The sequence below is a fragment of the Monodon monoceros genome, unplaced genomic scaffold, assembly GCF_005190385.1.
Source record: "Monodon monoceros isolate NGI ecotype Baffin Bay Population unplaced genomic scaffold, NGI_Narwhal_1 Super_Scaffold_9, whole genome shotgun sequence".
Classification (NCBI taxonomy): domain Eukaryota; kingdom Metazoa; phylum Chordata; class Mammalia; order Artiodactyla; family Monodontidae; genus Monodon; species Monodon monoceros.
The window spans coordinates 29,796,210-29,823,119 of NW_021703786.1; the positions used below are offsets into that span (position 1 = coordinate 29,796,210).

General features: G+C 55.5%; 2 protein-coding genes across 6 annotated transcripts in view; both read left to right on the plus strand.

The window, feature by feature from the left end:
- Positions 1-5,051, plus strand: part of RNF157 (ring finger protein 157) — an 82,168-nt gene extending 77,117 nt beyond the window's left edge. Inside the window, exons 19-21 of one of the 5 annotated variants that reach the window (XR_003791867.1) lie at positions 1,913-2,626; positions 3,911-4,091; positions 4,469-5,051. Coding sequence is in view for 1 of the 5 variants with exons in the window: in XM_029211091.1 (XP_029066924.1) it covers positions 1,913-2,034 (122 nt within the window). In the remaining 4 variants the exon portion in view is untranslated. Of the gene's footprint in view, positions 1-1,912 lie in introns of all 5 variants that reach the window. The other 4 variants (XR_003791866.1, XR_003791865.1, XR_003791868.1 and 1 more) reach the window with 4 other exon arrangements.
- A 1,591-nt stretch (positions 5,052-6,642) lies between these two features.
- On the plus strand, positions 6,643-10,395 carry FOXJ1 (forkhead box J1). The gene is made up of 2 exons (XM_029212376.1): positions 6,643-7,282; positions 8,945-10,395. The coding sequence occupies exons 1-2, from the start codon at positions 6,785-6,787 to the stop codon at positions 9,710-9,712; spliced, it is 1,266 nt and encodes a 421-aa protein (XP_029068209.1). The 5' UTR covers positions 6,643-6,784; the 3' UTR covers positions 9,713-10,395.
- Positions 10,396-26,910: the final 16,515 nt, after the last annotated feature.

The following is a 26,910-nucleotide window of genomic DNA, read 5'->3' on the forward strand; positions in this document are numbered from 1 at the left end:
TGTGTGTGTGTGTGTGTGTGTGTGTGTGTGTGTGTGTGTGTGTGTGTCTTCTCTCCTGTTTACCATTTGCTTTTGGCCGTTCCTACCAAACAGCCGCAGTTCCGGAGTCCTGCCCCATAAACACTGAGGAATAAGTATGAGATCTACCAAATGAACGAACAACTTATTTCATCTGGGGGTTCCTAACTTAAAAGGGCAATCTTGCCTGCTCTTCATCCTGTCACCCTTAGAGGGGAAAAGCACTGTGGACCCATGTGCCGGACTCCGGCGCCCCCAGGGAATAGAGATCCCCACATTCCGTCTGGCTGCGAGAGATACCTAAAAATTTCCTGTCCCACTCACTCCCCTTCCCCTGGGGTCCACGTCCACAGACTATTATTAGAGCCTTAGGGCAGATTATCGTACCAGGACATTTATGGGAAATACACAGTTTATACCCGCTTAATCCTAGTGTTTCTGCCATTAAAGGGTTTCGTGTCTTGGGCTGGCCTAACCTGAAGCTGACCCCAGACATTCGTGAGTGGCCTCCCTCAAACGTGACGCAGTGAGCCTCACGCCCACCCTCCAGGGTCGGCCAGCTCCATCCACAAACTGAGCCCTCTGATGGGCCAGGCATGGCTCTCGGCTCTGCCCGGGAGGAGATCACAGTGTGATGGAGGGTTCAGCAGTTTCCACACAGCGTGAGAAATTGGGTGGTGGTTCAGGCCGGTGGGGGGGGAGCACTTCGGAGCACGCTGGACCCCATCTGGCTTGGGGGGGGCCTTCTGGGGGCAGGTGCTGGGAGAGGCAGCTCAGCAGCCCTCGGCCAGAGGATGGAAGGCTTTCCCCAACCTCAGGGGGTTAGGGCTTCATTCTCTCCCTTCAGAAGGGGCATCTCGCTGCACTGGAGGGAATGAATCAGATGGAGCCAGTCTGTGGGCTGGGAGGACGAACAAGGCCTGGGGGGCGGCTGGTTGTCGCGCACATTCTATGAGTCAGGCGCCCTGCTCACCGCTCTCCCATGTCGCCTCGCTTTGTCTCACAGCACCCCTGGGGGGGGGTAAGTACTCGTCTCCCATCTGATGGATGGGAAAACCAGGGCTCCAAGTACAATGACCTGCCCAGGGTCACACAGTCAGTACGTTACAAGCTGGGGCTGTACCCCGGTTTTCTGACTACAGATTTAGACATTACTAGAGCTTGAACAAGCAGGAGGTCATAATGGATTGGATACAGAGCACGAAGGAGAGAGAAGCACCAAGAGTGGGTTTCCAGCATGGGCAGCGGTGCTTCTTGTGCGGGAACTGCAGTACAAGGGGGGAAGGTGATGAGTTTTGCGGATGGTACCCGGGGGACCCCAAAGCTCTGGAGCTAATGTCTCCTGGGGTTGGTGGCACCAGCTGATAGCAAATCTTGGTGGGCTGTTCGGGTGCAGAAAGAGAGGAACAGGCGCCACTCTGTTCTCCCCCATGCCATTTGGTCCCTGGCACCCTGCTGGGCAGCCCGTCACTTCCTGCCCCACCCTGGCCCCCACAGCAAACACTTAACTCTGAGCCCAAATTAACACACTCTTCTCCCTCCCCTTCGTCTCCTCCTGCTCTCGTGAAAGTCTCAGCCAGACTCAGTTTCTTTTCCTGTAACACTTAGGCAAACTTCAAGACCAAATAAAGATACAAAAGCGGATCCTAGGGCAAAGCTCACAAAACAAGGACCATCCTGCATGTCCCTCCATCAATGGGCCACAGTGGCCCTGACTGTCCCTAGCCCAGTGGGCGCCAGTGCTCCCAAGTTTCACGTGCTGTGGTTTGCACCCTGTGGGAGTTCCAGGTAACGCGCATCCTGCCAGTTTTCGTGCCAAACTCCCGGACTGTCCTGCCAGAGACACCATCTGGACCAAACCAAAGGTCCGGTAACCTTCCTTTCCTCTTCTCAGGTGCCTGGCAGGCTGATGACAACGTGGTCAGTCGTCGGAACACACAGCGCCGACGCCTATCTTCTGCCAGCCTGGAGGACCCTGAGAACAGGCTCTGCGTGTGGGGTCCTTTGGCCATCTGAGAGCCCTAGCCCCTGAACCAGGGCTCTCCTCCCGTCCTCACACCCATCCTGGCCTCATGGCACCACTGACCTCCTGGGCACCCTCAGCAAAACACATGGAGACTTTTTAGACCCACGTGAAAGCTGGCTGCTGAGGGCACCTGCCCCTTCTCCCAGACTCATCTTCCACAACCGTGATCCTTCCTCTCTCAGAAGGGACCGGAAGCCTCTTTTCTGTTTGTGGGCTAAAGCCACTCAATGAACCGCAGCTCATGAGACCCTTTGCAGAGAGTCTCTGGAATGTTTCCACTGTATCTTGACCCTCAGGTGGAGCTGTGGTCCACAGACTGGTTATTTCTCGTGCATCTTTTTTTCTCCTTAGGAGGTAGACCAAGAAGACTCAAGAGTTTGGGTGACTTCATTATAAACACCCATCTGGCATTTTCTAGTCTCTGGGACATCATAACCAATCTGAAGCCTGCCATTTGGGGTGGCGTTGGGGGATGACTCCTGTGAGAAGGGAAAGCCATATTGCACTGTTAAGTGGGGTTTCCCTCAAAATGCGTTAGGAGCTCCTTTCTCAAGGACAAGAAGCAGTGGCAACCACCAGAAGGTTGGTTGGGAAAACAGTTCTGGCTTCTGGTAGCAGAGGCTGTGCCTCGTGTGTCTTGTCTGCTTAGGAAGGAGGCCTTGAATCTGAGAATCCCTCAGTTAAATGATTACCTACCGGGGAGTTATTTGTGATCAGGTGCACTCAGGAAGGCCTGGGGCTCCATGCTAAGGTGACACTGCAAAGGTATTTTTGACGCCTTCTATGTACCAGGCACTTGTTAGGGAGTGTCGTATATTATCACGTTTCATCACTACCGCCCTGGCAGGTGGCATTCTTATCCCTGCCGCCCCCGTTTCCACCCCACTTTTCTTAAATAGTTGAAGAAGTAGTCTGAGAGAGGGGTGGACCGGTGGTTCTCATCTGGTGCCCAGGAACCCCAAAGGAGGTTGGGGGAAGGGCTGAGCTGGGGTCAGTGGTGGTCTGGGAGGCTCCCCACCCCACTGGCTTTCCTCCCCTGTCCTCCAGATCAGCTGAGCCTGCCTGATGGGGGGGAGGGGGAGGTACTGCCTTCCATAGGCTCATTAGAGATTTAGAGATATTGTTCAAACCACATGTCCACCCCACCTCAGTCCAGTGTAGGGCATATAAATAACAGCCTGAAACAGCAAGACCGTAAGCTGTTGGGTATTCGTCTTTCAACACTAGTGTTATCAATGGATTCCTCATAGCTCTCTGATAGATGCATTGTCTGCTGGCCTTTGGAAGAGGTGGTGGTTTCGTGGAGCATGAGATTGAGAAGCAAAGTGGGATCCGACAGTTTGTGAGGCTGAGATGTGGCGGAGCCCTAGGCTATGCCCACCATGATGGCCTGAATTAGTAGTTGGAATTGTTGCCCTAGAAGAGCTTTTCAGGGTCCTTCCCAAGGCCTCAAAGAGAGCCCAGTGCCGGGGGATCTTTTGCACCTCCTGTGTGGCTTCCTTGCCCTGCCAGGTGGGTGGTGACCCTCACTGCCTGGTGGTTGTGATTCACGTCCTGCCCTGGGGGTGGGCAGGGGGAGGCCTGTGGTCCTGACAGACACTACATGAGCCAAGCCTGAATCTCAGCTTCTGCCTTGAGTTCCCGTGTCCACCCGCTCTGAAATCCTGCAGTGGACTCTGCTCTTTCAGGCCCCATTTAATGTCCTTTCTTTCCCCGAAACATTCTTACAGCCGCTTTCATATTGAAGATTCGAGCAATAACCCCACTTCCTGATTTCCTTCAAGTCTGAGCCCCAGAAGCACTAGCGAAGGGGGCGCTCCCTTAGCCTGGGCTGGTGGCATACAGATCCACCTCCTCTCCCGGCAGGTAGTATTCACAGTGTGGTGTTACCTGAGATGAAGGAGATGCAGGTAAACAGACGCCACGGTGGCCAGGAACCCTAAGAGGAAGCCATTGTCTTCACCCTTTCTGGAGGGTCTGTCTTCTCCCAGGAAGAGGCTCAGAGAGATTCCTCAAGGCCTTGGTTCCATAACCAAGACATACCCGGGTGAGAAATGGCCTTTCACTCCTGTTTCTCAGACAGTTCCTGCTCTCTCCCCCATCCCCTCACCTCTTTGGCCTCATTTAGCTCTTTGGCGAGCAGAAATATCCCATCCAAAAGGGCTGGGATCAGGGAACAGGGCTCAGAGCCTGGTCAGGGACCAGGGCAGCTGCCCCAGTCATCATCTGGAGATGGTCATGTTGTTAGCAGTTGACCCAGAGAGAATATGACGGGGCCTGGCTTCTCACACAAGGACACAGACTAACCGGAGGCCTGGGGCTCCTTCCCGCCACACTCAGGTCGGAGCTCACCGATGAGCTCACTTCCGAGTGGTGCGGTGATCCCAGCCTTCTCACAGAGCCCTTTTTCCTTCTCCTCCCCAGTCCCATCCCACCAGAGGTCATGCCCACGCTGGGGCATCTCCTGGGCACGGATCCACACACGTTAAGCCATCTCACCTGGGGAGAGTTTGTGTCCTGTTCACCTGACCTTGGCATGCTGGTTGCTCACTTTGCTTTAGGATCTGCACACGTAGTGTGTGTAAGTATGCGTGTACTCTTGTGCCATCTGTGTACCCTCACTCCCTGGAGTGCACTCATGGGCACACTACAGTGGGGACGTCAAGGATGCAATATTTATGGGTTGCTGCATGATTCTTAAAAATGAATAAAACTGTTCACAAGGGAAGGAGAGCTGTTAACTGCGCAGTTGGCTTATTTGTGAAAGTTTCTCCAGCACGCTTTTAATGCTTTTACTCAAGACAAGCTGCACATGGAGGAGTGAGAGAGGGCAAGGGGTAGGGAAAGACATGTTTCTGGGTGGGAGTTGGTGTACCATCCCCCGGGGCACAGCTCCTGCACAGAGGCCTGATAAGGAGCCCTCACCCCCACCCCCTTCAACCGGAGAACTTCCAACTGCAGCTCCTCAATAATTGAAGAGCAGGAATGCTGGTGACTGGAGGGAGGCTGGGGGAAGGGAGGAGGAAGGACCACAGTCCACCGTTAGTGCGTCACTTGAAGGTTGGTGAAATTAGTGGGGCAAATGACCCCAGTAAGAGAATTTGGCAAGTCCACGGCTTTTCTGAGTTTCACCCACCGGCTCTGCTTCCTCGGCTATCTGGAAAGGAGGGAGAGCACTTCCGAAGAAGCCTCTGGAATGTCAGCTTCTGGGAATCTTGCTGAGGCCGGGGCGGGGAGGGAGCGCTTACCGGGAAACACTGGATTACCCTAGCCACCTTGGGGTGTCTGCGACCGGGGCTGCGGTTTCTGCGGACCTGAGCGGCAGGTGGCATCGGAGAGTCAGACCTGCTTGCGGGCACCAAGACGACACTCGGTCGGGAGACAGGGACAGGCCGCAGAAACGTGAGGAATTGCCACTCGCAGCCCAGAGGAGAGGAAAGGAAACCCCCAAGCATGCACCCAGCCTTGGCCCCCGCGCCACAGGCTGCGTCCCAGGAGCCGTCGACACCTCTGATCAGCCCAGATGGGAAGTGGGTGGGGCGGAGTACAGTTCCCGCGACCTCTGCGGGAGCCCCGAGCCGCGCGCCTCTCCGAGCCCTGCGCGGGGCCCTCGGGCGGGAATGCGCGGAGCCGGGACGCGGTGGCGGGTAGGGAGCTGGGTGGCGCGGGAGAGGGCGGCCAGGAGCGAGTTCGAAGAGAGTTACCGCCTGAGAGAGTGGTAAGAGCCCGCGGTCTCCTTGGAGACACCCTGACCAATGGCAGAAGCGGAAGCTGTTTATATGGGCGGGGCGTCGCCATGGCAGCAGGAGAAGCCTTCCGAGCGGCTACTTAATGCCGGTCCCCGGGCCGCTGGCGTTCAGACAGGCGCCGTCGGGCGTTGGGGGCGACGAGGATTACTGGCTGGGCCCTCGAGCTGGGGTCAGAGAGCCGCGGTGGGGGTGGGCGGTAGGAGGAATTTCTTCGAGAACCTTCCTTTGGCCCGGGCTGCGCTCTGAGCCAGGTAAGGGACGGGGAGGGCTGCAGGCCGTGGGAAGGGAGGGCGTCGGTACCAGCCCGCTCTCCCATCCGTCCCCGACGGAAGTGGTGGGCCCGGGGACTGACATCAGAGGAGTTTGGGGGACACTTACTTCCCGCCCCCTTATAACTCTGTTTTGTTTCCTTCCTTCCCCTTGATCCCCATCCTATTATCCCTTTTCAAAGATCAGACGACCTCCCCCGCCCCCCGCCCCGTCGTACTGCCCTCCTGGACTCTCTCGCCCCATTTCCATTTGTTGTGGAGGGAGAGAGGGGGGTTAATTTCCCGCTTTGAGGGAGAAGGGGGTGGCCTCGCATGCCCCTACACTATTCCCTCGTTTGGCTAATTAAGTCTCCTCTAAAAGATCAAAGAGGAAAAGAGCGAGGCGAACCCCCGTGTGGGTCGGACCCCCGGGCACAGCTTCTGTTTCCCAGACCTCGGCAGTAAAAGATCCTCCCCAGCTGCAGGAACGATTTTAGTAAGAGCCTCCCCGCCTCGCACACACTCTCCCCTCGGGAGTGGGGAAAGAGGGCTCAGTTCCCGCTATGGTCCCCGCAGGCACCACATTCAGTTCGGAGGAGGCTACCCCCGCATCGCGGGATGGAAGCACGCTTCCGGGAGGCTGTGTAACTGAAGCCGCGGGAGTCAGCGGGCTGGAGAGCTCGGCGGCCACCCTCGGCTCGGCTCGTGGATGTTGACCGCCCCCTCGGAGAGTCCCCGCAGATATGGCGGAGAGCTGGCTACGCGTCTCGGGAGCAGGGGCATCGGAGGAGGCCGGACCGGAAGGCGGCCTGGAGGAGTCCGACGCCCTGGATGACAGCCTGACCAGCCTGCAGTGGCTGCAGGAATTCTCTATTCTCAACGCCAAGGCCCCCGCCCTGCCTTCGGGGGGCACCGACCCCCACGGCTGCCACCAGGTGCCAGGCTCGGCCGCGCCGGGGTCTCCCCTGGCGGCCGACCCCGCCTGCCTGGGGCAGCCGCACACGCCCGGCAAGCCCACGTCGTCGTGCACGTCGCGGAGCGCCCCCTCGGGGCTGCAGGCCCCGCCTCCCGACGACGTGGACTACGCCACCAACCCGAACGTGAAGCCGCCCTACTCGTATGCCACGCTCATCTGCATGGCCATGCAGGCCAGCAAGGCCACCAAGATCACCCTGTCGGCCATCTACAAGTGGATCACGGACAACTTCTGCTACTTCCGCCACGCTGACCCCACCTGGCAGGTAGGGGAGGCCCTCCCTCCCTCCCCATGCCCGCGCGATCCGCAGGCCAAGGAGGCGCGGTACGGCCAGGGCCCCGAGAGAAGGAAGGCCGTCGAGGAAGGACCTCAAGGGAGCCCAGTGCTTGGACTGCTGCCCCTTTGACTTCAGAGAGGGAGGAGGGAGGATGTTCAGAGGGCTTTAGGGGTGCCGACATAGAGGTTCAAGTGGAAAGAACTTGTCACTCATCCAGCAGGCTCAGCCCAAAGACCAGGGCCGAACTATGCGTGGACACAGCCCCCCAGGGTAGGTTGATGGACTGAGGGACACATTTTTGTCCCAGGTCCTAGAATTCCTAGACACTACCCTACTCAAGGTCAGTTTGTCAGGGCCTGACTGGAAGCAGAGCATCGTTCCCGCCAGGCTCTGCATCCTGCCTGCTTTCAGTTGGCTGGAGGGGGTCTGGGAGGGGAGAGGGGCGTGCTGTGGGGTGTGAAGGCCAGCTGTGTCCCAGTGGAAGGGCTACGGGGCCTTCCTAAAGCTGCTGTGCCAGCCCCCACCCCAACCCCTCCCTGGTTTCCTGCCTACATGCCTCCCCCTCTTCTCATCAACCTCCCTGGGGGGACAGTTACCTCAGCCAGGTGCTTTCCACAGGGGCTCCTGCCTCCCACACTGGCTTCATGTTCCAAGTCTCCGGAACCTGGCACAGAGCAGCCAGGGGGCCCAGGCCACCGTGTAAACATCCCAGTCTTGCCAGGGGGCACTACTCACCTGCCGGCCCCACTGACCAGGCCCCAGACCCTTGTGCCCCAGCGTGGTTTGGGCTGTGCACCCAGGCGTGAACAAGGCAGGATGGTGATTCAAGGCTGGGCACACACTGCCCTGAACATCTTCGACCATCAGAATCAGGGGCTACTTGGGGACAGAGACCCTGAGGATGCACAGATCCTTCCCTGCGGCACAGGGTCACAGTTCCTGTGGTCACAGCTATTCCACGTTTGCTTGGGCCCTGACCCTGGGGCAGGTACCATTTGTAACCTTGGTGAGAAAGCAGAGACCCTCCACCACCCCCCACCCTACCCCAAGCCTGAGAGGCCCCAGGAATGAGCGCTATGCTCTTGGCTGGGTAATAATCAACTGAGGCCTCAGAGCCTGGGGTGGGGGGAGGGGGACATGGGGGGTGAGGGCACAGGCCAGCAGCCGGCTCTACAAACAAGGAAAGTCATCAGATCCTCCCACACTTCATCCCCCCTCCACCCACACACACCCTCACACCCACTCACTCATTTCACAAACAGAGAAGGCCAGCCAGGCCCAGGCAGAGGGAGATGGCCGTCCAGGCCCTGGGGGAGCCAAGGCCTTTGGCCAGAGGCCGCAAGCGGCGGGGTGAGGGAGGGAGGGCAGGACAGGGTGGCACTGAGAGCCACCCTGCGGCTCAGGGCTCGGATGACTGAGCAGGCAGATATCCTGGCAACAGGGAACAAAAGCCCCCGACAGCACTCCCAGCTCCTGGTGCCCTGTGGCTGGTGTCCCAGAGCCTCCCGGTCCGAACAGCGCCTCTGTCTCCCCTGCCCCCATCGGAGAGAAGGCGGTGGCGGGACTGGCAGTGGCGCTAGGAACCCCCCCATCACTGACCCCACCTACTCACCCAGCTGTCTTCCTTCTCTCCTATCTCCCTGTGTCCAGAACTCCATCCGCCACAACCTGTCCCTGAACAAGTGCTTCATCAAGGTGCCTCGGGAGAAGGACGAGCCAGGCAAGGGGGGCTTCTGGCGCATCGACCCCCAGTACGCCGAGCGGCTCCTGAGTGGGGCCTTCAAGAAGCGGCGGCTGCCCCCAGTCCAAATCCACCCAGCCTTTGCCCGCCAGGCCGTGCCCGAGCCCAGCGCCGCCCTGTGGGCCGGGCCACTGACCGTGAACACTGAGGCCCAGCAGCTTCTGTGCGAGTTCGAGGAGGCCACTGGGGAGGCGGGCTGGGAGGCGGGCGAGGGCAGGCTGGGGCATAAGCGTAAACAGCCACTGCCCAGGCGGGTGGCCAAGGTCCCGCGGCCCTCCAGCACCCTGCTGCTGACCCAGGAGGAGCAGGGCGAGCTGGAACCCCTCAAGGGCAACTTTGACTGGGAGGCCATCTTCGACGCCGGCACGCTGGGCGGGGAGCTGGGCACGCTGGAGGCCTTGGAGCTGAGCCCGCCGCTGAGCCCCGCCTTGCACGGGGACGTGGACCTCACCGTCCACGGCCACCACATCGACTGCCCTGCTACCTGGGGGCCTCCGGTGGAGCAGGCTACCAACAGCCTGGACTTCGACGAGACCTTCCTGGCCACATCTTTCCTGCAGCACCCCTGGGACGAGAGCGGCAGTAGCTGCCTGCCCCCCGAGCCCCTCTTTGAGGCCGGGGATGCCACCCTGGCCTCTGACCTGCATGACTGGGCCAGCATGGGCGCCTTCTTGTAAGAAGCCAGGCCCTGCCCCACCTCCAGACAGCGCCCAAGTCTGGGCCCAGACTGCCCCACCCCCCACCAGTGCAGGCCCATGGACACCCTACCGCCCAGGCAGGGGCTGGGCCCGGTCACCCCGTGAGGCCACACGGCCCCCAGCCCAGGCCATCCTCAGATTCTAGTCCAGCAGGCTGAGAATTGGGGCCCAGAACCAAAATTGCTGCCTCCGCTGCCCAGTCCCCCATACACACAGTGTTTCATTGATCCACTTCTTCCCTGCCCCAAGGACACACTAAGGGCCCTGCGCTATGAGAGCTGCGGCTTGGAGGGGCCCTGGCCAAGCTGGAAGCATCAGTACAGGTCCCGCCCCAGAGCATCTTAGCTTCGAAGCTTCTCTCTCTCCCGCTCTCCTCCCCAGGTCTCTATCCAGAGAAAGTTCCCAGGTACAACAAATGCTGACTAGGTGACTGCAAATTAAACGCCCTAGAGGCCTCTCCTGGCAGAGCTTCCCTGGGGCTGGGGCCGGCAGTACGTGAGGTGCAGCTCCAGGGAGTGCGGAAGAGTGAGGAGACAGAAATGAGGCCGGGGTGCTGGGTGGAGCCAGGAGATTTTCTAAGGCCTCTGGGGTCTTCTGGCTTCATCCCTAGAGGTGGGGCAGAGGGTATATATCCCTAATCTTTGAGCCCAACGTGAGGCTGAGAGCAGCGGGGAGTTGGGGTTCTGGGGGTTAGGGGCTGGGGCAGCCAAGCTGCAGAGGGAAAGGGGACAGACAGACTAATGTAGTGAGTGTAGCTATAGGGGAGGCTTAACTGGGAGGGACGCAGTGCTTGCTAGAACTACTGGGACCAGGAAGCGGGGATGGCCCTGTGCCCTTGCTTGCACTCCTGTGGGGGAGTATCTTGCTCCACCCTAAGCCCCCTGGGCTGCATTCCACATCCACCCTCCTGCCCCATTGGGCAATTTAACCTTTTTCATGGAAAGTTATTTACAATAAAAAAATTTTTAAAAATAAAGTTTTTAAAAATCTCAAAATGAACCTGCTTGCAACTTTCTCTGGGGAAAAGCATGGGCCAGTTTTGGAGAGGCCAAGGCCCAAGGGGGAATGGCTGGGAGGAAGACGGGAGGCACCAAAGGCCTGCAGAGTGCCCCCTGATGCACTCCCCATGATCTCTGGGTCCCCAGAGAGAAAGGGGCTGAGAGGCAGTCCTCGGGGGTCCCCTGCAGCCAGGGCCTCAGCACCTCTATCTGTGCAACGGGGAGACTGTACCCACAGCCCCCAGGAGCAGGCGGCAAAGGAGGCACAGCCCCCTCCCTGGCCCTGGGGACTCACAAAGGCCGAGCTTGCCCAGGGCTCGGCTCACGTCCCCCACCTCGCCCATCTCGAGGGCCTGCCCAGGCTCGCCTGCAGTCCTCGCCTGGGCCTGTGTCCAGCTCCTCCCTCCCTTGGTCCCTTCCTGAAGGGACAGGGTGTGAGGCCAGAGGGCCCCAGCCCCTGGGGCCCCACTTGCCACCCTGGGGCCCATTCACCCCGCCCAGCACCTTCCCTCCAATGCAGGTTGGGGCTGAGGGAGGCCATCAGGGAAGACGGAAGACGGGGTGCCTAGACCCTACAGCTCCAGCCTGTGAGGAACCAACGTACCAGAGTTCTGATGGGGAAACTGAGGCACAGCAAATATGTGACACTCAGCAGGCATCTTTCAACTCCCTCACCCCAGCTTTGCCTGGAACCCATCTCTCCCCTGAGCCCACACCTGGCCCCGCCAGCATGCCCTTGTGGTGCACAGCCCCTTCCCCCAACATTCACACACACACACACACACACACACACACACACACACACACACACACACACACACACAGAGGCACTGTCCTACACAATCCTGCCCAGCATCCACGGGCCCCTTTCTCCTGAAGCCCCTTTCTTTCCTTGCACTGGAGGCTGGCTCCAGGCCAACCTGGCATTCCCCCGCCAACTTGCTGCTTTCACTTGCTAATTATTCCAAATATTTCAGAAGGGTGCACACACTGCAGGGCCAGCCGGGTTGGGGCCTTACCGAGCTCAGGAGGCAGCCCATCCCCTTCCCACCGCTCGCTGAGGAGGCTGCCCCAGCCTCCCTCTGAGACTCCCTTCACCCCCTAAGCAACGGCTCCCTCCCTCTCCCCACCACCCACCGGCACTGGGGGAACATGGGGGCTCCAGCCTCTCCACTGGTCCCCAGGATCAGCCTTCAGCCCCCCGCCAAAAGGGGTATACCCTGGATTGACAGGTGGGGCCTGTCACTGTCCCCCCTCCTCACCCTCTGCCTGGGCCCATGCTGGGGAGGAGGGGCAAGGTCAGGGGCTGGCAGAACTGCCTACCAGCTAAGGAGAGGCTGAAGAAGCTTCTGGCTGCCAGGAAGAATCACCAGGAGCTCCTGAAAATCCCTATGCCTGGGACCAGCGTCTCTGGGGGTGGGACCCAGACACTGGCACTTTTAAGGGTCCGTGGATGCTGCCAACGAGCAGCCAAAGCTAAGAGGGGGCTCCGCAGGGGCCGGAACACAGGGCTTCACACACCCCTTCAGCAGGCAGCGTTTGGGGGTTGGCGGTTGAGGGGGTGGGAAGCGTGAGTGGCTCCTGTCCCTCCTATTCACCCCTGCTCTGGCCCTTGGCTGGGTGGCTTTTTTAAAAAGACGTTCAGTGACTCCATATTTATTTATAAATTCAATGTAATCCCAGTCAATATATATTTTGCACCATTAACAGTAAGTTGCAGACAGGATGCCCCATTAGCACGATACTTTAGCGTGTATTTCCTTAGAACAAGGACACGCCTCCATAATCCTAGTACCACCATCACAATTAACATTGGAAATTAACATTGACCTGCCAATCCCATCTAACCTCAGACCCCATTCACATCTTGCAGATCACCCCAGTAATGCTCCTCTCCATTCCAACACCCCAATCCAGGACCCCATGTTGCACTGAGTTGTCCTTTCTCTTTTGCACTGTGTGGCTTTGAGCCCTTGTCTCAAGCTCTCTGAGCAGGTTTCGCATTTCCTTTGATCTCCACTTCTGAGGTGAGAAGCCCTTCAGCCACTTCACCCTCAGGCGTGGTACAGTCCCTTCCCAGAGCAAGAAGCCACCTTTCTGTCTCCTAACTTTCCACCTCTTCCCTCCCCTCCCTCCTCCATGTATCCCCAGCCAGGAAAGGGATGAGGGGGAAAGGGCAGGAACTCAGACTTTGGGGACCCTCCCCGTCTGCCCAGAGTACATCCTGTTCCACGGGACAGGCCACCCCCAGCTCCAGTGACTGGAAGGCCCCCGGGATGGGATTCCATGCTGGCCTGAAGCAAACGCGCCAGGCTTCCTGAAGAGCTGAGCTGAGGGCAGGAAACACTCTTCTCCTCGCCTCTGCCCCCCTCAACATACTGGGGACCCAGACTTGCAGAAGGAGGCAGGTGAGCTGGAGGGCAGGAAAGAAGGCCTGTGAAGGCGGGTGGGAGGAGATGGTCAGGAGTCAGGCGAGCTTCCATCCCGGGCTGAGGCCCAAAGGTAAACAGGTGTATTTGGACTCCCGGCAGGGGGGAGTGGGCTGGCCCTGCGGGGCAGGCCTGGGCCTGTCAGGGGTGGGGCTGTGGAGAGGGGCTGCATTAACAATGGGGTGGGAGAGTGGCCCCGGGTCCCGCTGACATTCTTGTGTGATGAAGAGGAAAACACAGGTGACAAGGGAGGGGAGGCACTGGGACAGGGGAGGGCGCTTTTTGAGGCCACCCAGGCTGGGCCTGCGCGGGCCAGTGTGAGCCAGGGAGGTGCACGGAAGCCCTGGGGGGTCACCTTCCTCCTCGGGCACGTGTGTCCAGCCCACTCTGAGGCACCCAGGTGGGACAGGTCAGAGGCACCGTGACTGGAATGCTTGGGCCTGAGCTTTCCCTGTGAGTGCAGGAGCCGGAGGGAGCAGCTGAAGGGCCGGGTCCCCCAGAAGCCAACCAGGCTGAGTGGTAGGGCAGGGGAGGCGGGGTACACATTAACCAAGGCGGGAGACGGGGCCGCAGGTCTCGCTGCTGCCCCCCACTCCAGCTCCCAGCAGAGCCCTGTCACCCAGACGCTGATCTGAGGGCAGGACAGCAGCCTGGGTCCGAGCCCCAGACCCCTTTCTCCTTGAAGGAAGCAGCTCGCTGAGCTCCCAGGAAAGCAAGAGTTCCAGGGAGTGAGGAGCGCAGGCTGCTTGCATACATCCCACCCTACCCACGGCCCCCAAGACCCTTGAAGCCGCAGTGGATTGCCGGCAGCCCTCCCAGGGCTGCTATTCGCCCAGGGAATTAAGCTGAGGCTGAGAGGCTGCCAACTGTTCTCTCCCCTTCACCCAGCCGCCCCGCTTCTGTCAGTGGCTCTGCCCCCTTGCCCAGACCGCCCCGCGTCTCCCCTCCTGCCTCACTCTGCGTACCAAGCCCTATCCCCGGGCCCGGGGTGCTTCCTGATGCCCCCAGGGGTGCAGAGCATTCAGTCAGGGGGGCCTCTGAGGAAACCCCATACTGCCCTGTTCTGGAAACAATTAAGAGGCCCCCCCTTGCTGACTCTGTGGGCTTGGGTGAGGTAATAAAAGAGGGAGTAGGACCCTGAGTGCCACCTGAAGCTTGAGTGGGACATGTGGCTGGTGCGAGCCAGGGGAGGAGGGAGGGAGAGGGGATACAGGACAAGAGGGAAGGGCCGGAGGGCAGTGGGAGAGGCCTGGCCTGTCTCACTGTCACCTGCTCCTCTGGTCCCAGACTCTCCTGGAGCCCAGGCCCTGGGAATAAGGATCACAGAGGCCCGAGATGCAGGGTTGGTGTGGTGAAACCAACATTCAACCCCTTCACACACATATCTTTTATTACCCCACGCAAGTCCACAGGGTCAGCAAATGGCCTTTGACATGTTTGCACCCGACAACAAGGTCACCAGGTCAGAGCTGTGCCCAGCTCAGCTGTCCCTGCTGGGCCCACCCCACTGTGCACCAGGACAGGCCCTGGGGCCACTGAGCTCGACAGCTGTGGAGCCCAGCTACTCAGGGTCCAAGCTGGGGCTGGGAGCTCTGTGAAGGGCCCGAGAGCCCCTGCTGCCTGCTGGTTGGCTAAAGATGAAGCCTGGCCTGATGGAGATGGCCCGAGAGGCTGGGCCCAGAGCTGGCACTGTGCCACAAGGCCGGGTGGGCTTGGGCCCACAGTTCAAGGCCAGTTTTGGAGAGAAGGGTGGGGTGTCCAGGTGTGGCGGGCAGACCTCACAGGGGGCTGGGGCTCAACCCCCAGCCACATTCCCCGGCTCTATTTCATGTGTGGGTTCTATTGCGAGGGGGATTAAGGGTCTCCCAGGCAAAGAGGAAGGGAAACAGCAACTAGGCCCAACGACCTCCATGCAGGGAGAAGTAGGTCACGAAGAGAGGGCAATCCCCACCCTGGCCCCCCACCCAAACGCTCAGCTCAAAGGCCCTGCCACCCTTGGGCCCAGGAAGCTTTTATCTGAAGGAAAAGTCGCCTCCCAGACCCCTCCACGAAGATGACCCATGGTGACCTCCAAAGGGACTTGGGAAGAGACAGGTATAAGTGACAACCAAAGATGTGGCTACAAAATGAAAATGAATCCCACCTAGAGAAATGGAGGGCAGTGTGAAGTAGTGGAGAGTGACAGACATTTGTTGAATTCACAGGCCACGAATAATCATGTGAATTAGTAAACGGAGTGGAGCCATTTGGGGGAGGGGGGAGATGACAATGGCGTTAGTCCTGTCCTGTGGAGGTCACCCCAGGTTATGCAGTGGAGACGGTGGAATCTGTTGGTGAACAAATATGATGCTCAAAACCGGAAGGAGATACAGCCAGGACTAGGACACAGTCCCAAGGGACCTGGTGAAGGTAAAGGCTGCAGCCCAGGTGCACAGACTCTTCCAGAAGGGAGACCAGAGAGGAGAGCAGAGAGTAAGGAGCCTGGAGAAGGGCCACCATTAGGGCAGGAGGGAGCCCCCTCCCCCACCCCTCCCCCCCCTCCTTGCCCCCTACACACACCTACATGGACGCACCTGTTCCTGGCTGGCCCCGCCCCACGGAGCCTGCAGTGAGAGTCAACAGGCCAGAGTGGGCTCCGGAAGGAAGGAAGCCAGCCAGCATTCGCCCAGGGAAGGCCTGTGGCCTCCCACAGGGCATTTCATTAGCAGGACAGGGGTAGAACCCAGAGTCTGAGGGCAGGCTGCCAACTCCGAGCTCAGATCAGGGTGAAAGGAAGGAGAGGGCGGGCAGTGGTGAAGACAGGACCAAGGGAAGCTGTTTTAAGATGGGGTGACCTGCGTGTGCTTGAAGGAAGGAAGGGGCTAGCCTGGGGAGAGGGTGAATTGCAGATATGCTGGGGAGACGGGATGCTGGGAGAGCAAGGATGGACCCTTCTGGTGGCAGCACAAGGCAAAGGGTCTCAGAGGAGGTAGGAAGGGTGAGCTCTGCCCCAGCCCAGGGCAGCGGTCACTCTGCAGTGCCTCTTGCTTGCAGAGCGAAGAAGAAGGTGGCAGGGCGGGAGTGGGGTGAGGAGTAGAGGGGGCGGGGGCTGTGCCGGGAGGCACGAGAGGATTGTGGGGACCTCTGGTTCCTGCTCCAGCTAGAGGGCAGCGCAATGGGAGTAAGGAGGGAGGAGAGATCTGGAGGGACATGGGAGGGCACTCAGGAGCCAGGGACACGAAAAGCAGGAACGGGAACAAGGGGAGGCCAGCCTCGGCCCTTGAGACTCTGCAACGGGCCAGCCCTGCCGGCACGTCTGCCTCCAGCTGGCAGGACTCAGGGGGATTCCCAGCTGCGGGGAGGAAGGCCAGGGTCCCAGGTGCTGGAAACCCTGGTCAGTCATCACCTGGTTGCTTGGTCAATGTTTCCTTTCACCTGTGGACCTGAGTCTGCGTGGACACAAAGATGGGTGAGATCTGTTCTTAGAGAGATTTCCCAACCCACTGAGCTGGGTGGCGGCGTGGTCTTGCCAGGACAACTCTCCAATTTCACTCCCACGATCAGGCAGAGGGGTTTTCTCAGGGCTCAGAGGCCACAACAAGAGATGACTGGGGACTGATGGCCGGCGGTGCCATCGTCCCCTGAGTGGGGAATGCAGCATGAAAGAGAAGGGAAGGGGGGGGAGTTAGGCTGGGGGTACAGAGAGTTTGAAGCACACGTGGCACAGTTGAGGGGTGGCTGAGAGGCCTCTGGGTAATGAAGGATGGTTATAGGAGACTCAGCTTGGAAAAGGAACCACACTGTGTGAGCAGAGCCCAGTCAGCCCCTCCTGGCCCCTCCACTCTGCAAGCAACAACCACTAATTCGATTTCTACCGCCATAGGTCAGTTTTTCCTATTCTAGAATTTCATATAAATGGCATCATACACTTTTACTCTGTGTTTGGCTTCTTTCACTGAACACATTATTTTTGAAATTTAACTACGTTGTCACATGCATCAGTAGTTTGTTCCTTTTCACAGCTGAGTAGTATTCCATCAGATGACTAGAGCAATTTGTTTATCCATCCTCCACTAGATGGATACCTGGGCTGCTTCCAGCTTGGGGCTATTGTAAATGAAGCTGCTATGAACATTCTTGTACAAGGTTTTTTGTGGGTTTTTTTGTTGTTGTTTTGGTTTTTTTGCTGTACCACACAGCACGCGGGATCTTAGTTCCCCGACCAGTGATCGAACTTGGGCCCCCTGCAGTGGAAGTGTGGAGTCTTAACCACTGTACCGCCAGAGAAGTCTCAGGGTTTTTTCGTAGTAGGGCTTTAAAAAAAAAAGCCTTTTGATTTGAATGGCGCTTGGGAAGAGAAGACATAAACATGTGTGGCCCAGCTGCCATGCTTCACTGGACCATGCTGAGTTGATTCTTAAAAGGGTCAGCAGGGGTATCCAGCAAGATGCAGAGAGGACAGGAGTTACAGGCAGAAGGAGAGGAGGTGGGAAAGGGCATGCAGGTGGACACCCGACTGGCTGGCTCAGTGCAGGGGAGGGTTCGTGAGACTCTTCTCAAGTACACTTCTGGCCATGTCACTCATCTGTTGAGAACCCTACAATGACTTCCCTCGCCTACAGAAGACTCTAAACACCATCAGGATCCTCCCCTGCTCGCCACTCATCTTCCCACCTACCCCTCCCTCCGTGATCAGTCACACTGATGTACCGCCCAGAATCACTGTTTCCTTCCTCTGTCTCCTACCCCTGCCCTCTGCCCTGCGCGAACACCCTCCCACTCTCCCCCTTCACCTACGTAACTTTTCAGGACCTAGTTTCAGGGTCCCATCATGAGTCCCCAGCTGTGGTCCCCCAGCTGGAAGGACCCTAATATCCTGGTAGAACTCACACCAACCCTTTCCGCACTTCTGCTTGAGAAGGCAGTTGGTTACACATATTGGGGTCCCCAGACTGGTACCCGAATTGAGGACAGCACCAGCGGGGACATATCCTCACGGAAGGGTGGGGCAGGCTGGAGCAGTGTCCCCAGCCAATGGCTCTGCCTCCAGCTGGCCAGAGCTCTGGAAAGCCCACCAACCACGGTCCGCTCTTGACCCTGAACCCTTTTATTTGGTGGATCTAGAACTCAGTTTGGGGGATGACCTCCATCACAACCCCTTTTCCTTCTTCACCCCAGCAGTCTGTTGCATGACTCAAGGTCAGAGGACAAGTTCTGGGGGTTCTGTCCTCCTCCTGCCTGGTGCTCATGCCTTTCCCCTGCTGCCAGCACAGACTGCCCAACTCGGGGCTCCTGGCTGCTGTCTGGAATTCAAGTTTGTTGGGGAAAGTCTTGGGCTGAGCCCTGAGCTCCAGGAGCCCACCACATCAGCTGGCTGGGCCTCTGGCAGACCCCAGGATCTTCAAGCCCAGACTCCGGGGGATGAAGGGGCAATGCTGGTCTGTTTGTTCCCTCTGCGGGAGCGAGGGGGTAGCTGGAATGGTCCTCAGTCACAGAGGCATAGACCTTAATCTGCAGGAAGTATTAGGAGCCTTCTGGTGTCTGCAGAAGAGGAAACTAAGAGAGAGGACCCAGCTCTGAGGATGTCAGCACAGATGAGGTTGGCTTCTCCTGGGCGCTACTGGCTGGGGGACCCATCTGGACATCTGCCGCCTCTCCACCCACTGCCGCCCTCCAGTGCCCTTTATTTCACCATGTTGGCAGCATGGGCCTCTCCTGCTGGATTGGGAGCTCCAGGAAGGCAGAGGCAGTGCCTGGTTCTCCATGGCACCTGCCAGGAGTTGGGAGTGGCACATGGTGTGTGCTCAACAGAGCATGGCGGAACGGATGGAGGGGGTGGGAGTGCACGCCCCATTTCTCACAGTGACTTAGATCCAGAAGCCAGCACTCTGACCTGGGCAGACAGTGGAGAGCCAGAGGAAAGGCAGCTCAGCCTGTCTTCCCTGCCCTCAGGGACCCCAGGCCTTGACTCCCAGCTCACCCCTCTTCCTTGGCCTTATTAAAAAGCCCTTGCTGAAGATGTGATTGTGTGTGGTGCCCTGCCGGTGGTGTACACTGAGAACCGCATTTGCCCGTCACCGGTCTCTGTGCTCATTCACTCATTCAACAAATCTCAGACAGATGGGAAGACCCTTCCATTGGGTGTGGAGGGCAAGCACACGACAGAAGACCAAATGCACAGAGCAAGTGGGTCCCAAGAGTGCACCAGGGGACTTCCCTGGAGGTCCAGTGGTTAGGACTCTGCACTTCCACTGCCGGGGGCCCGGGTTTGATCCCTGGTCGGGGAACTAGATGCCATGTGCTACAACTGAGAGTCCACATGCTGCAACTCAGGATCCCACAGCTAAGACCCAGCACAACCCACCACAACTAAGACCCACAAATAAGCTAAAAAAAAAATAAAAAAAGAACTAGGGATGTAATGTACAACACGATGACTCTAGTTAACACCGCTATGTGATAGACAGGCAAGTTGTCAACAGAGTAGATCCTGAGTTCTCATTGCAAGGAGAATTTTTTTTTTTCTTTTCTTTTGATCCTATTTGAGATGATGGATGACAACTAAACCTACTGCGGTAATCATTTCGCAATACAGTTGACCCTTGAGCAGCAGGGGTTAGAGGAACTGACCCTGGGGCAGTGGAAAATTCACACAGAACTTTACAGTTGGCCCTCCCTATCCACAGTACTATTGTGTACTACCGTAGTATGTACTCATTGAAAACAATCCAGGTATACAATCCAGAGTTCAAACCCATGTTGTTCCAAGGATCAACTGTATGTGTAAATCAAACCATCATGCTGTACACCCTTTGTTTTTTGGGGTGTTTTTGGCTGCACCGGAGGGCATGTGGGATCTTAGCTCCACCACCAGGGATCGAACCACACCCCCTGCATTGGAAGTGCATAGTCTTAACCACTGGACCACCAGGGAAGTCCCAACACCTTATACAGTGACGTACGTTTATTTCTCAATAAAACTCGAGAAAATAAATTAACTTTAAAAAGCCAGCAGAAGGGGTCCAGTGCACCCTGCGCAGGCTGCGAGCCCCTTAAGACACGCTGCCCTCTCCTTCTCCCCCTGCCTACAGTAGCCCCTGGGGTTAATGAAAAAAACGATTGAACCTGCCCCTCCCCACAAAGATTCACCTGCCTGGCAGGAGGGCCTAAGTAAGGGCGCTTCCAGGCCCCTGCCGGCAGGCAGAGGGAGGATGCGGGTGAGTCCATCTCTGAGGCTGGGGTCTCCACTCCCCCAAGCCCAAGGCCAGACGGGTCAGGGCGCTCTAGGCGCAGAAAAAGCGCTGAGTCACGTTCCGGGCACGCGACACCCAGAGAGAGGGGCCTTCCGGGAACGGGGCTGCGGGGACGCGAGTGCGCCCGGGGCTGCAGGGTGCGGGGGCGCGCAGGCCGCCCGCGTGTGCGGGGCTGCGGGAGCGCGCCCGGAGCGGCGGGGGCGCGCGGGCCGCCCGGCTACCCGAGAACCGCAGCCCGGCCGCCGGCGTCCTCGGTTACCAGGAGTTTCGGGGCCGGAGTGCGGTGGGTGCCAGCGCCTGGCGTCACCGCTGCCCGCCGGCCCGGCCCGCCCCTTCCGGGGCCCGTTTGGGAAATGGGGGGAGGGGAGCCCCGCAGAAAGGCCCCGAACGTCGGCCCCAGCCACCCTGTTAGTGCCCCTCTTCCCTCAGGTTCCCTTCTCCGTGTCCTCTCGAGTTTTGTCCTCATTTATTTGCTTTCCACGTTCCTCTCCTTTTCAGGGCCCCATTTGCTCCCGCCTTTTCTGTTTCCATCCATCCACCTGCCTTTAGACCTCTCTCCTCGTTTCCTTGCACCCCCCGGACATTCTCGGAGGTGCGGAGGGAGGGGCGCAGTGGAAAGGTACCGGTGGGCGTCGGGCGCCCCCTCGCGGCCCACTTGTCCCTAGCTGAGGTAGAAGGAAGAGTAAAGTCTCAGTTTTGTTTTGTTTTTTAATTTTTGTTTTGCTTTCTTTTTTTTTAATTTTTAAAATTTTATTTGATATTAGAGTATATTTGATTTACAATGTTGTGTTAGTTTCAGGTGTACAGCAGAGTGACTCCTTTATACATATACATATATCCATTCTTTTTCAAATTCTTTTCCCATGTAGCTTATTACAGAATATTGAGTAGAGTTCCCTGTGCTCTACAGGAGGTCCTTGTTGATGATCTACTTTATGTACAGTAGTGTGTATTTGTTAATCCCAAACTCCTAATTTATCCCTCCCCGCCCCACATTTCCCCTTTGGTAACCATAAGTTTGTCAGTGAGTCTGTTTCTGTTTTGTAAATAAGTTCAGAAAAGTCTCAAAATTCTTCACCCATTTTTCCAGAGTTAGCACAGGGATGTGCTGGGAAGTCTGCAGTTTGAAATGGAGGGAAACGTGTGTTTTAGGACAGGGACAGAGGTGGGGGAATCGAGCCAGGAGTAAAGGGACAGGGAGGGAGCAGTAGCCACGAGGAATCATCAGGCCTTGGTGGACTGGACCTCCCCAGCCGGCCTCCTGCCAGGCCTTAACCCCGGGATCAGAAGCAAATCCCTGCCGTCCTCCAAGCCCCACTGATGAGAGTTTTAAAAGAGTTTAAAAAGCGAATGGGAAATTTTCGCTCAAGTGTCGGTCCCCCTCCAAATCCAGACAGTGGAGAGCCTCTTGCCTGGCGACCAGGATCCCTGATGTCCTGGAGGGAAAGGCTCACTAGGCCCAGGGACAGCGGCAGGGCTGTGACACGCAGACTCCAGCAGCAGGGAAGTAGCTGGGTGCCTCCTTGACCCACACTCTCTCTTTGGGACCCGAAAGGCTGAGTCCTTCAGGGTCTCCCCAGGTGGGATGGTGGCTGTGGGCCTAGAGTGTTCCAGCTCGTCCCAGGAGGGTCATTCTGATGTACCTGTGTGAGCCAGCCTGCCACATGATGAAGGATAAAAATGGAGCATCTGCTTCCTGGCTCTGGCACCTTCCAGACACTTCTGTGCACCTTGGTTCCCGCTCCCATGAAAACAAAAATACTCACCTCCCCCCGCAGGATACACAGGTGGTTGTGAGGATTCTGGGAGGTGACCATTTTAAAGGCTCAGCATGGTGCCGGCACATGGTAGCGCTCATACCTCAGGCTTACTTCCTGGTCTGTAAAATGTGGTCAGTGTCACTCGTGTGTTCCCCTCAGCCAGTGCCTTGTGGCCTCCGCTCTTTAAACAATCCACCAGCATTTGGCTCTCACTACGTCCTTTTTCCTTTAATTGAAGTATAGTTGATTTACAATGTTGTGTTCGTTTCAGGTGTACAGCAAAGTGATTCAGATATATATATATTTTTTTTCTTTTTCAGATTCTTTTCCCTTATGGGTTATTACAAGATATTGAGTAGAGTTCCCTGTGCTATACAGTAAGTCCTTGTTGGTTATCTATTTTATGTATAGTATTGTGTATATGTTCATCCCAAACTGCTAATTTATCCCTCCCCCCTTTCCCCTTTGGCAACCGTAAGTTTGTTTTCTATGTCTGTGAGTCTGTTTCTGTTTTGTAAATAAGTTCATTTGTATCATATTTTAGATTCCACATATACCTGATATCATGTGGCATTGGTCTTTCTCTCTCTGACTCCACTTAGTATGATAATCTCTAGGTCCATCCATGTTGCTGCAGTGGCATTATTTCATTTTTTATGGCCGAGTAATATTCTATTGTATGTAGAATAGATGTATACCACATCTTCTTTATCCATTTATCTGTCGATGAACATTTAGGTTACTTCCATGTCTTGGCTATTGTAAATAGAGCTGCAGTGAACATTGGGGTGCATCCTTGATCTTTAAGAATGACCTCAGTGGATGGGACCAGGGCCAGGCCACTCAGGATGCTGTCGGTGACTCAGGACTGTTTGGGGGGCAGACAGCAGGAGTTGGTGAGGTTCCAAAGGTGCTAGATAAATCAACAATTTGGATCTCAGAACACATTTCTAGGGGAATTCCCTGGCAGTTCAGTGGTTAGGGCTCTACGCTTCCACTGCAGGGGGCACAGGTTCAATCCCTGGTCAGGGAGTTAAGATCCCATAAGTTGCGCAGCACAGCCAAAAAAAATTTCTATGCAGAAATCAATTTACTTCCTAATATACTCCAGCTATAGCTGGAAAGGTCAGCCAAGGAAGGTCTGGGGTAGGCACTGGTTAACATCCCTTGAGCACCTGCTGTGTGCCGGGCCCTTTATATTTGCTGTGTCACTTAATTCCTGTGAAATGTTATTCAGAGGGACGCTCCCTTGGCTGAAGTCACATGGCTCATGGGTGGCAGGGCTGGGAGCAGATGAGCCCCATCTGACCTCACACCTGGTTCTCACTCCCCCTCTCTGTGCCGTTATCACCCTGGCTGTGATTGCCACAGGGGTCAGCCACCACGTGGAACACACTCCTATGGGAACACGTGTCCAAAGCCAGACCCCCACCTGCTCCACAGACCTCTCCTGGCACCTTCCCTGGGTAAGGGGACAAGTGAGGGTGGGAGGCTGGGGCGGGGGTCCCCAGAGGGGGTCAGTGGAAGGGTCAGTGATTCTCTTCAGCCACATCTCCGTGGGGTGTTTCTGCTCCTCCTGAGTGTGTTGCTGTAATTCTCAGGGCAGGTAGTCTCACGGTTGCCTCAAGAAAGTACACCTGCCCTCCTTCCCCTGCTTGCCCGTTCTGGAACACATACCCGCCAGTTTCTCTCACCCTTTTGGTCCTCCCTCCAGGCCCCTGCTCCTCCCTTGCCCTCCTGGATTTAGCTGTCACACACTTATTTGTTCCTCACAGATTGGTTGGGCGTCCTCTCTGTGTCAGGCCAAGGCTGGGTGCTGGAGACAGCCCTTTAGAAGGCTGGCCCAAGGTCTTCCTGTCACCTAGCTCTCCTCTCGCTTTCGTCACTCAACTGTGAAGAACGATTGCTTCATGCCTGCCTTTGATCTGCCTTCAGCAAGGCTCCCGTGTCCTGGCCACTCCTCGCTCCAGCTCTTGCCTGTGAGGTCCTTCTTCTTGGCGTGGCCACTGAACAGGCTCCGCTGGAAGGACTGTGGTCCAGCCTTCCAGCCCTCCCTTTCCAAGCCCACTTTGCCTCAGTCCCTCAAGCAGGCATGGATCCCCAAGTGATGTCCCAGCCTTTTTGAGGACCTTCATTCAAGCCAGTTTACTCTGGGGACATTCAATTTGCAGTTGTGAAAATAATGTTAAAGCTCACCTGAAAAAAATAAACAAAATTAGAATATCTAAGAAGTTTTTATTGATTAAAAAAAAAAGGCCAAGAAGGAAGGGTATGCCCACCAAAAATTAAATTAAATATAATTAAGTCATAAAGCTACATTACCTTAGCTGGTTTGGTACTGGTGCTGACTTAGGTAAAAGCAGTTCATTTGAATAGAATATACCCCAAATATCTATGGGGAGTTATTTATGATATAGGTGGCATTTCAAACCAGTGGTTGAGTAATTATTGAAAAAAATGATATTGGGACAGTTGGGTATCCATCCAGGAAAATATGCAGATGGCTCAATGTTGTAAACATTAAAAAAAAAAGCAGATGAAGAAAAAAGAAGAAATTAGTAGGAAAAAAACAGGAACGTTTAAAAAAAAAAAAGAAAGAAAGAAAGGGCTTCCTTGGTGGCGCAGTGGTTAAGAATCCGCCTGCCAGTGCAGGAGACAAGCGTTCGAGCCCTGGTCCGGGAAGATCCCACATGCCACGGAGGAACTAAGCCCACGCACCACAACTACTGAGCCTGCACCCTAGAGCCCGTGAGCCACAACTACTGAGCCTGCGTGCCACAACTACTGAAGCCCGCGTGCCTAGAGCCTGTGCTCTGCAACAAGAGAAGCCACCACCATGAGAAGCCCGTGCATCGCAATGAAGAGTAGCCCCCACTCGCTGCAACTAGAGAAAAGCCCGCGTGCAGCAACGAAGACTCAACGCAGCCAAAAATAAATAAATTAATTTATAAAAAAAGAAAAAAGCTTAGACCAGGGTAAGCCTTTCCAAGCAAGGCACAAAACCAAAAAGTTATAAAATAAAAAGTCTGATCAATATGAATAAATTAAAAAATTAAAACTCTAATAGAAAAAAATCAGCAACAACAAAAAACTAAGCCACATAATAACAAAAAAGGAAAAAAAATTTTCCACATAAATGTTAAAGGCTAATTTCTTTAATATATAAAGAATTCTGAAACACTAATATGGCCATTAAACAAGAAAGATACTCAACTTTTATTTTTTAAAATATTTATTTATTTTATTTTATTTTTTGGCTGTGTTGGGTCTTCGTTGCAGCGTGCGGGTTTCTCTCTAGTTGCGGCACACGGGCTGCTCTCTAGTTGTGGCGCACGGGCTCCAGAGCACATGGGCTCTGTAGTTTGCAGCACGCAGGCTCTCTCGTTGAGGCAAGCGAGCTCAGTAGTTGTGGCACATGGGCTTAGTTGCCCCACGGCATGTGGGATCTTAGTTCCCTGAACAGGGACGAACCCCTGTCTCCTGCATTGTAAGGTGAATTCTTTACCATTGGACCACCAGGGAAGTCCCTCAACTTACTTTTTTAAAAAAAGATTTTATTTATTTATTTATTTTTGGCTGCGTTGGGTCTTTACTGCTGTACGCAGGCTTTCTCTAGTTGCAGCGAGCAGGGGCTGCTCTTTGTTGTGGTGCACGGGCTTCTCCTTGCAGTGGCTTCTCTTGTTGCAGAGCACAGGCTCTAGGCGCACAGGCTTCAGTAGTTGTGGCACGTGGGCTCAGTAGTTGTGGCACTTGAGCTCTAGAGCTCAGGCTCAGTAATTGTGGCACACGGGCTTAGTCACTCTGCGGCATGTGGGATCTTCCCGGACCAGGGCTTGAACCCGTGTCCCCTGCATTGGCAGGCAGATTCTTAACCACTGTGCCACCAGGGAAGTCCCTCAACTTACTTTTAATTGAAGAAAAAAATTGAACATGAGATGCCATTGGAAGATTTTTTATTAATAGACTTTATTTTTAGTGAAGTTTTATGTTTACAGAAAAAAATTGTGCAGAAAGTACAGAGTTCCCATATGCCCCTTCTTTTCTTATTGCATTAGCTAGGATTTCTAGTATGATGTTGAATAGGAGTGGTAAGAAGAGGACATCCTTGCCTTGCTCCCAGTGTTACAGTGAAAGCATCTAGTTTCTCACTATTAAGTATGATATTAACTGTAGGTTTGTTGTAGATGTTTTTATCAAATTGAGGAAGTTATTCACTATTCCTAGTTTGCTGAGAATTTTTATTGCAAATGGATATTGGATTTTGTCAAATGCTCTTTTGTTTTTCACATTTGTTGATATGATCATATAATTTTTCTTCTTTAGCTTGTTCATGTGATGGATTACCTTAATTGATTTTCAAATATTGAACCAGTCCCGCATACCTGAAATTAATCCCACTTAGTCATGCTGTATAATTTATTTTTATACATTGTTGGATTCTATTTGCTAACATTTTGAGTATTTTTGCATCTGTATTCATGAGCGATATTAGTCTATAGTTTTTCTTTCTTGTAATGTCTTTCACTCTTAGTTAAAGACATTAGCATTAGGGTAATTCTGACTTCACAGAATAAGTTTGGAAGTATTCCCTCTGCTTCTATTTTCTGGAAGAGATTGTAGAGAGTTGGTATCATTTCTTCTTTAAATGTTTGGTAGAATTCACCAGTAAAACCATCTGGGCCTGGTGCTTTCTAGTTTGGAAGCTTATTAATGACTGATTCAATTTCTTTAATAGATATAGACCTATTATCTATTTCT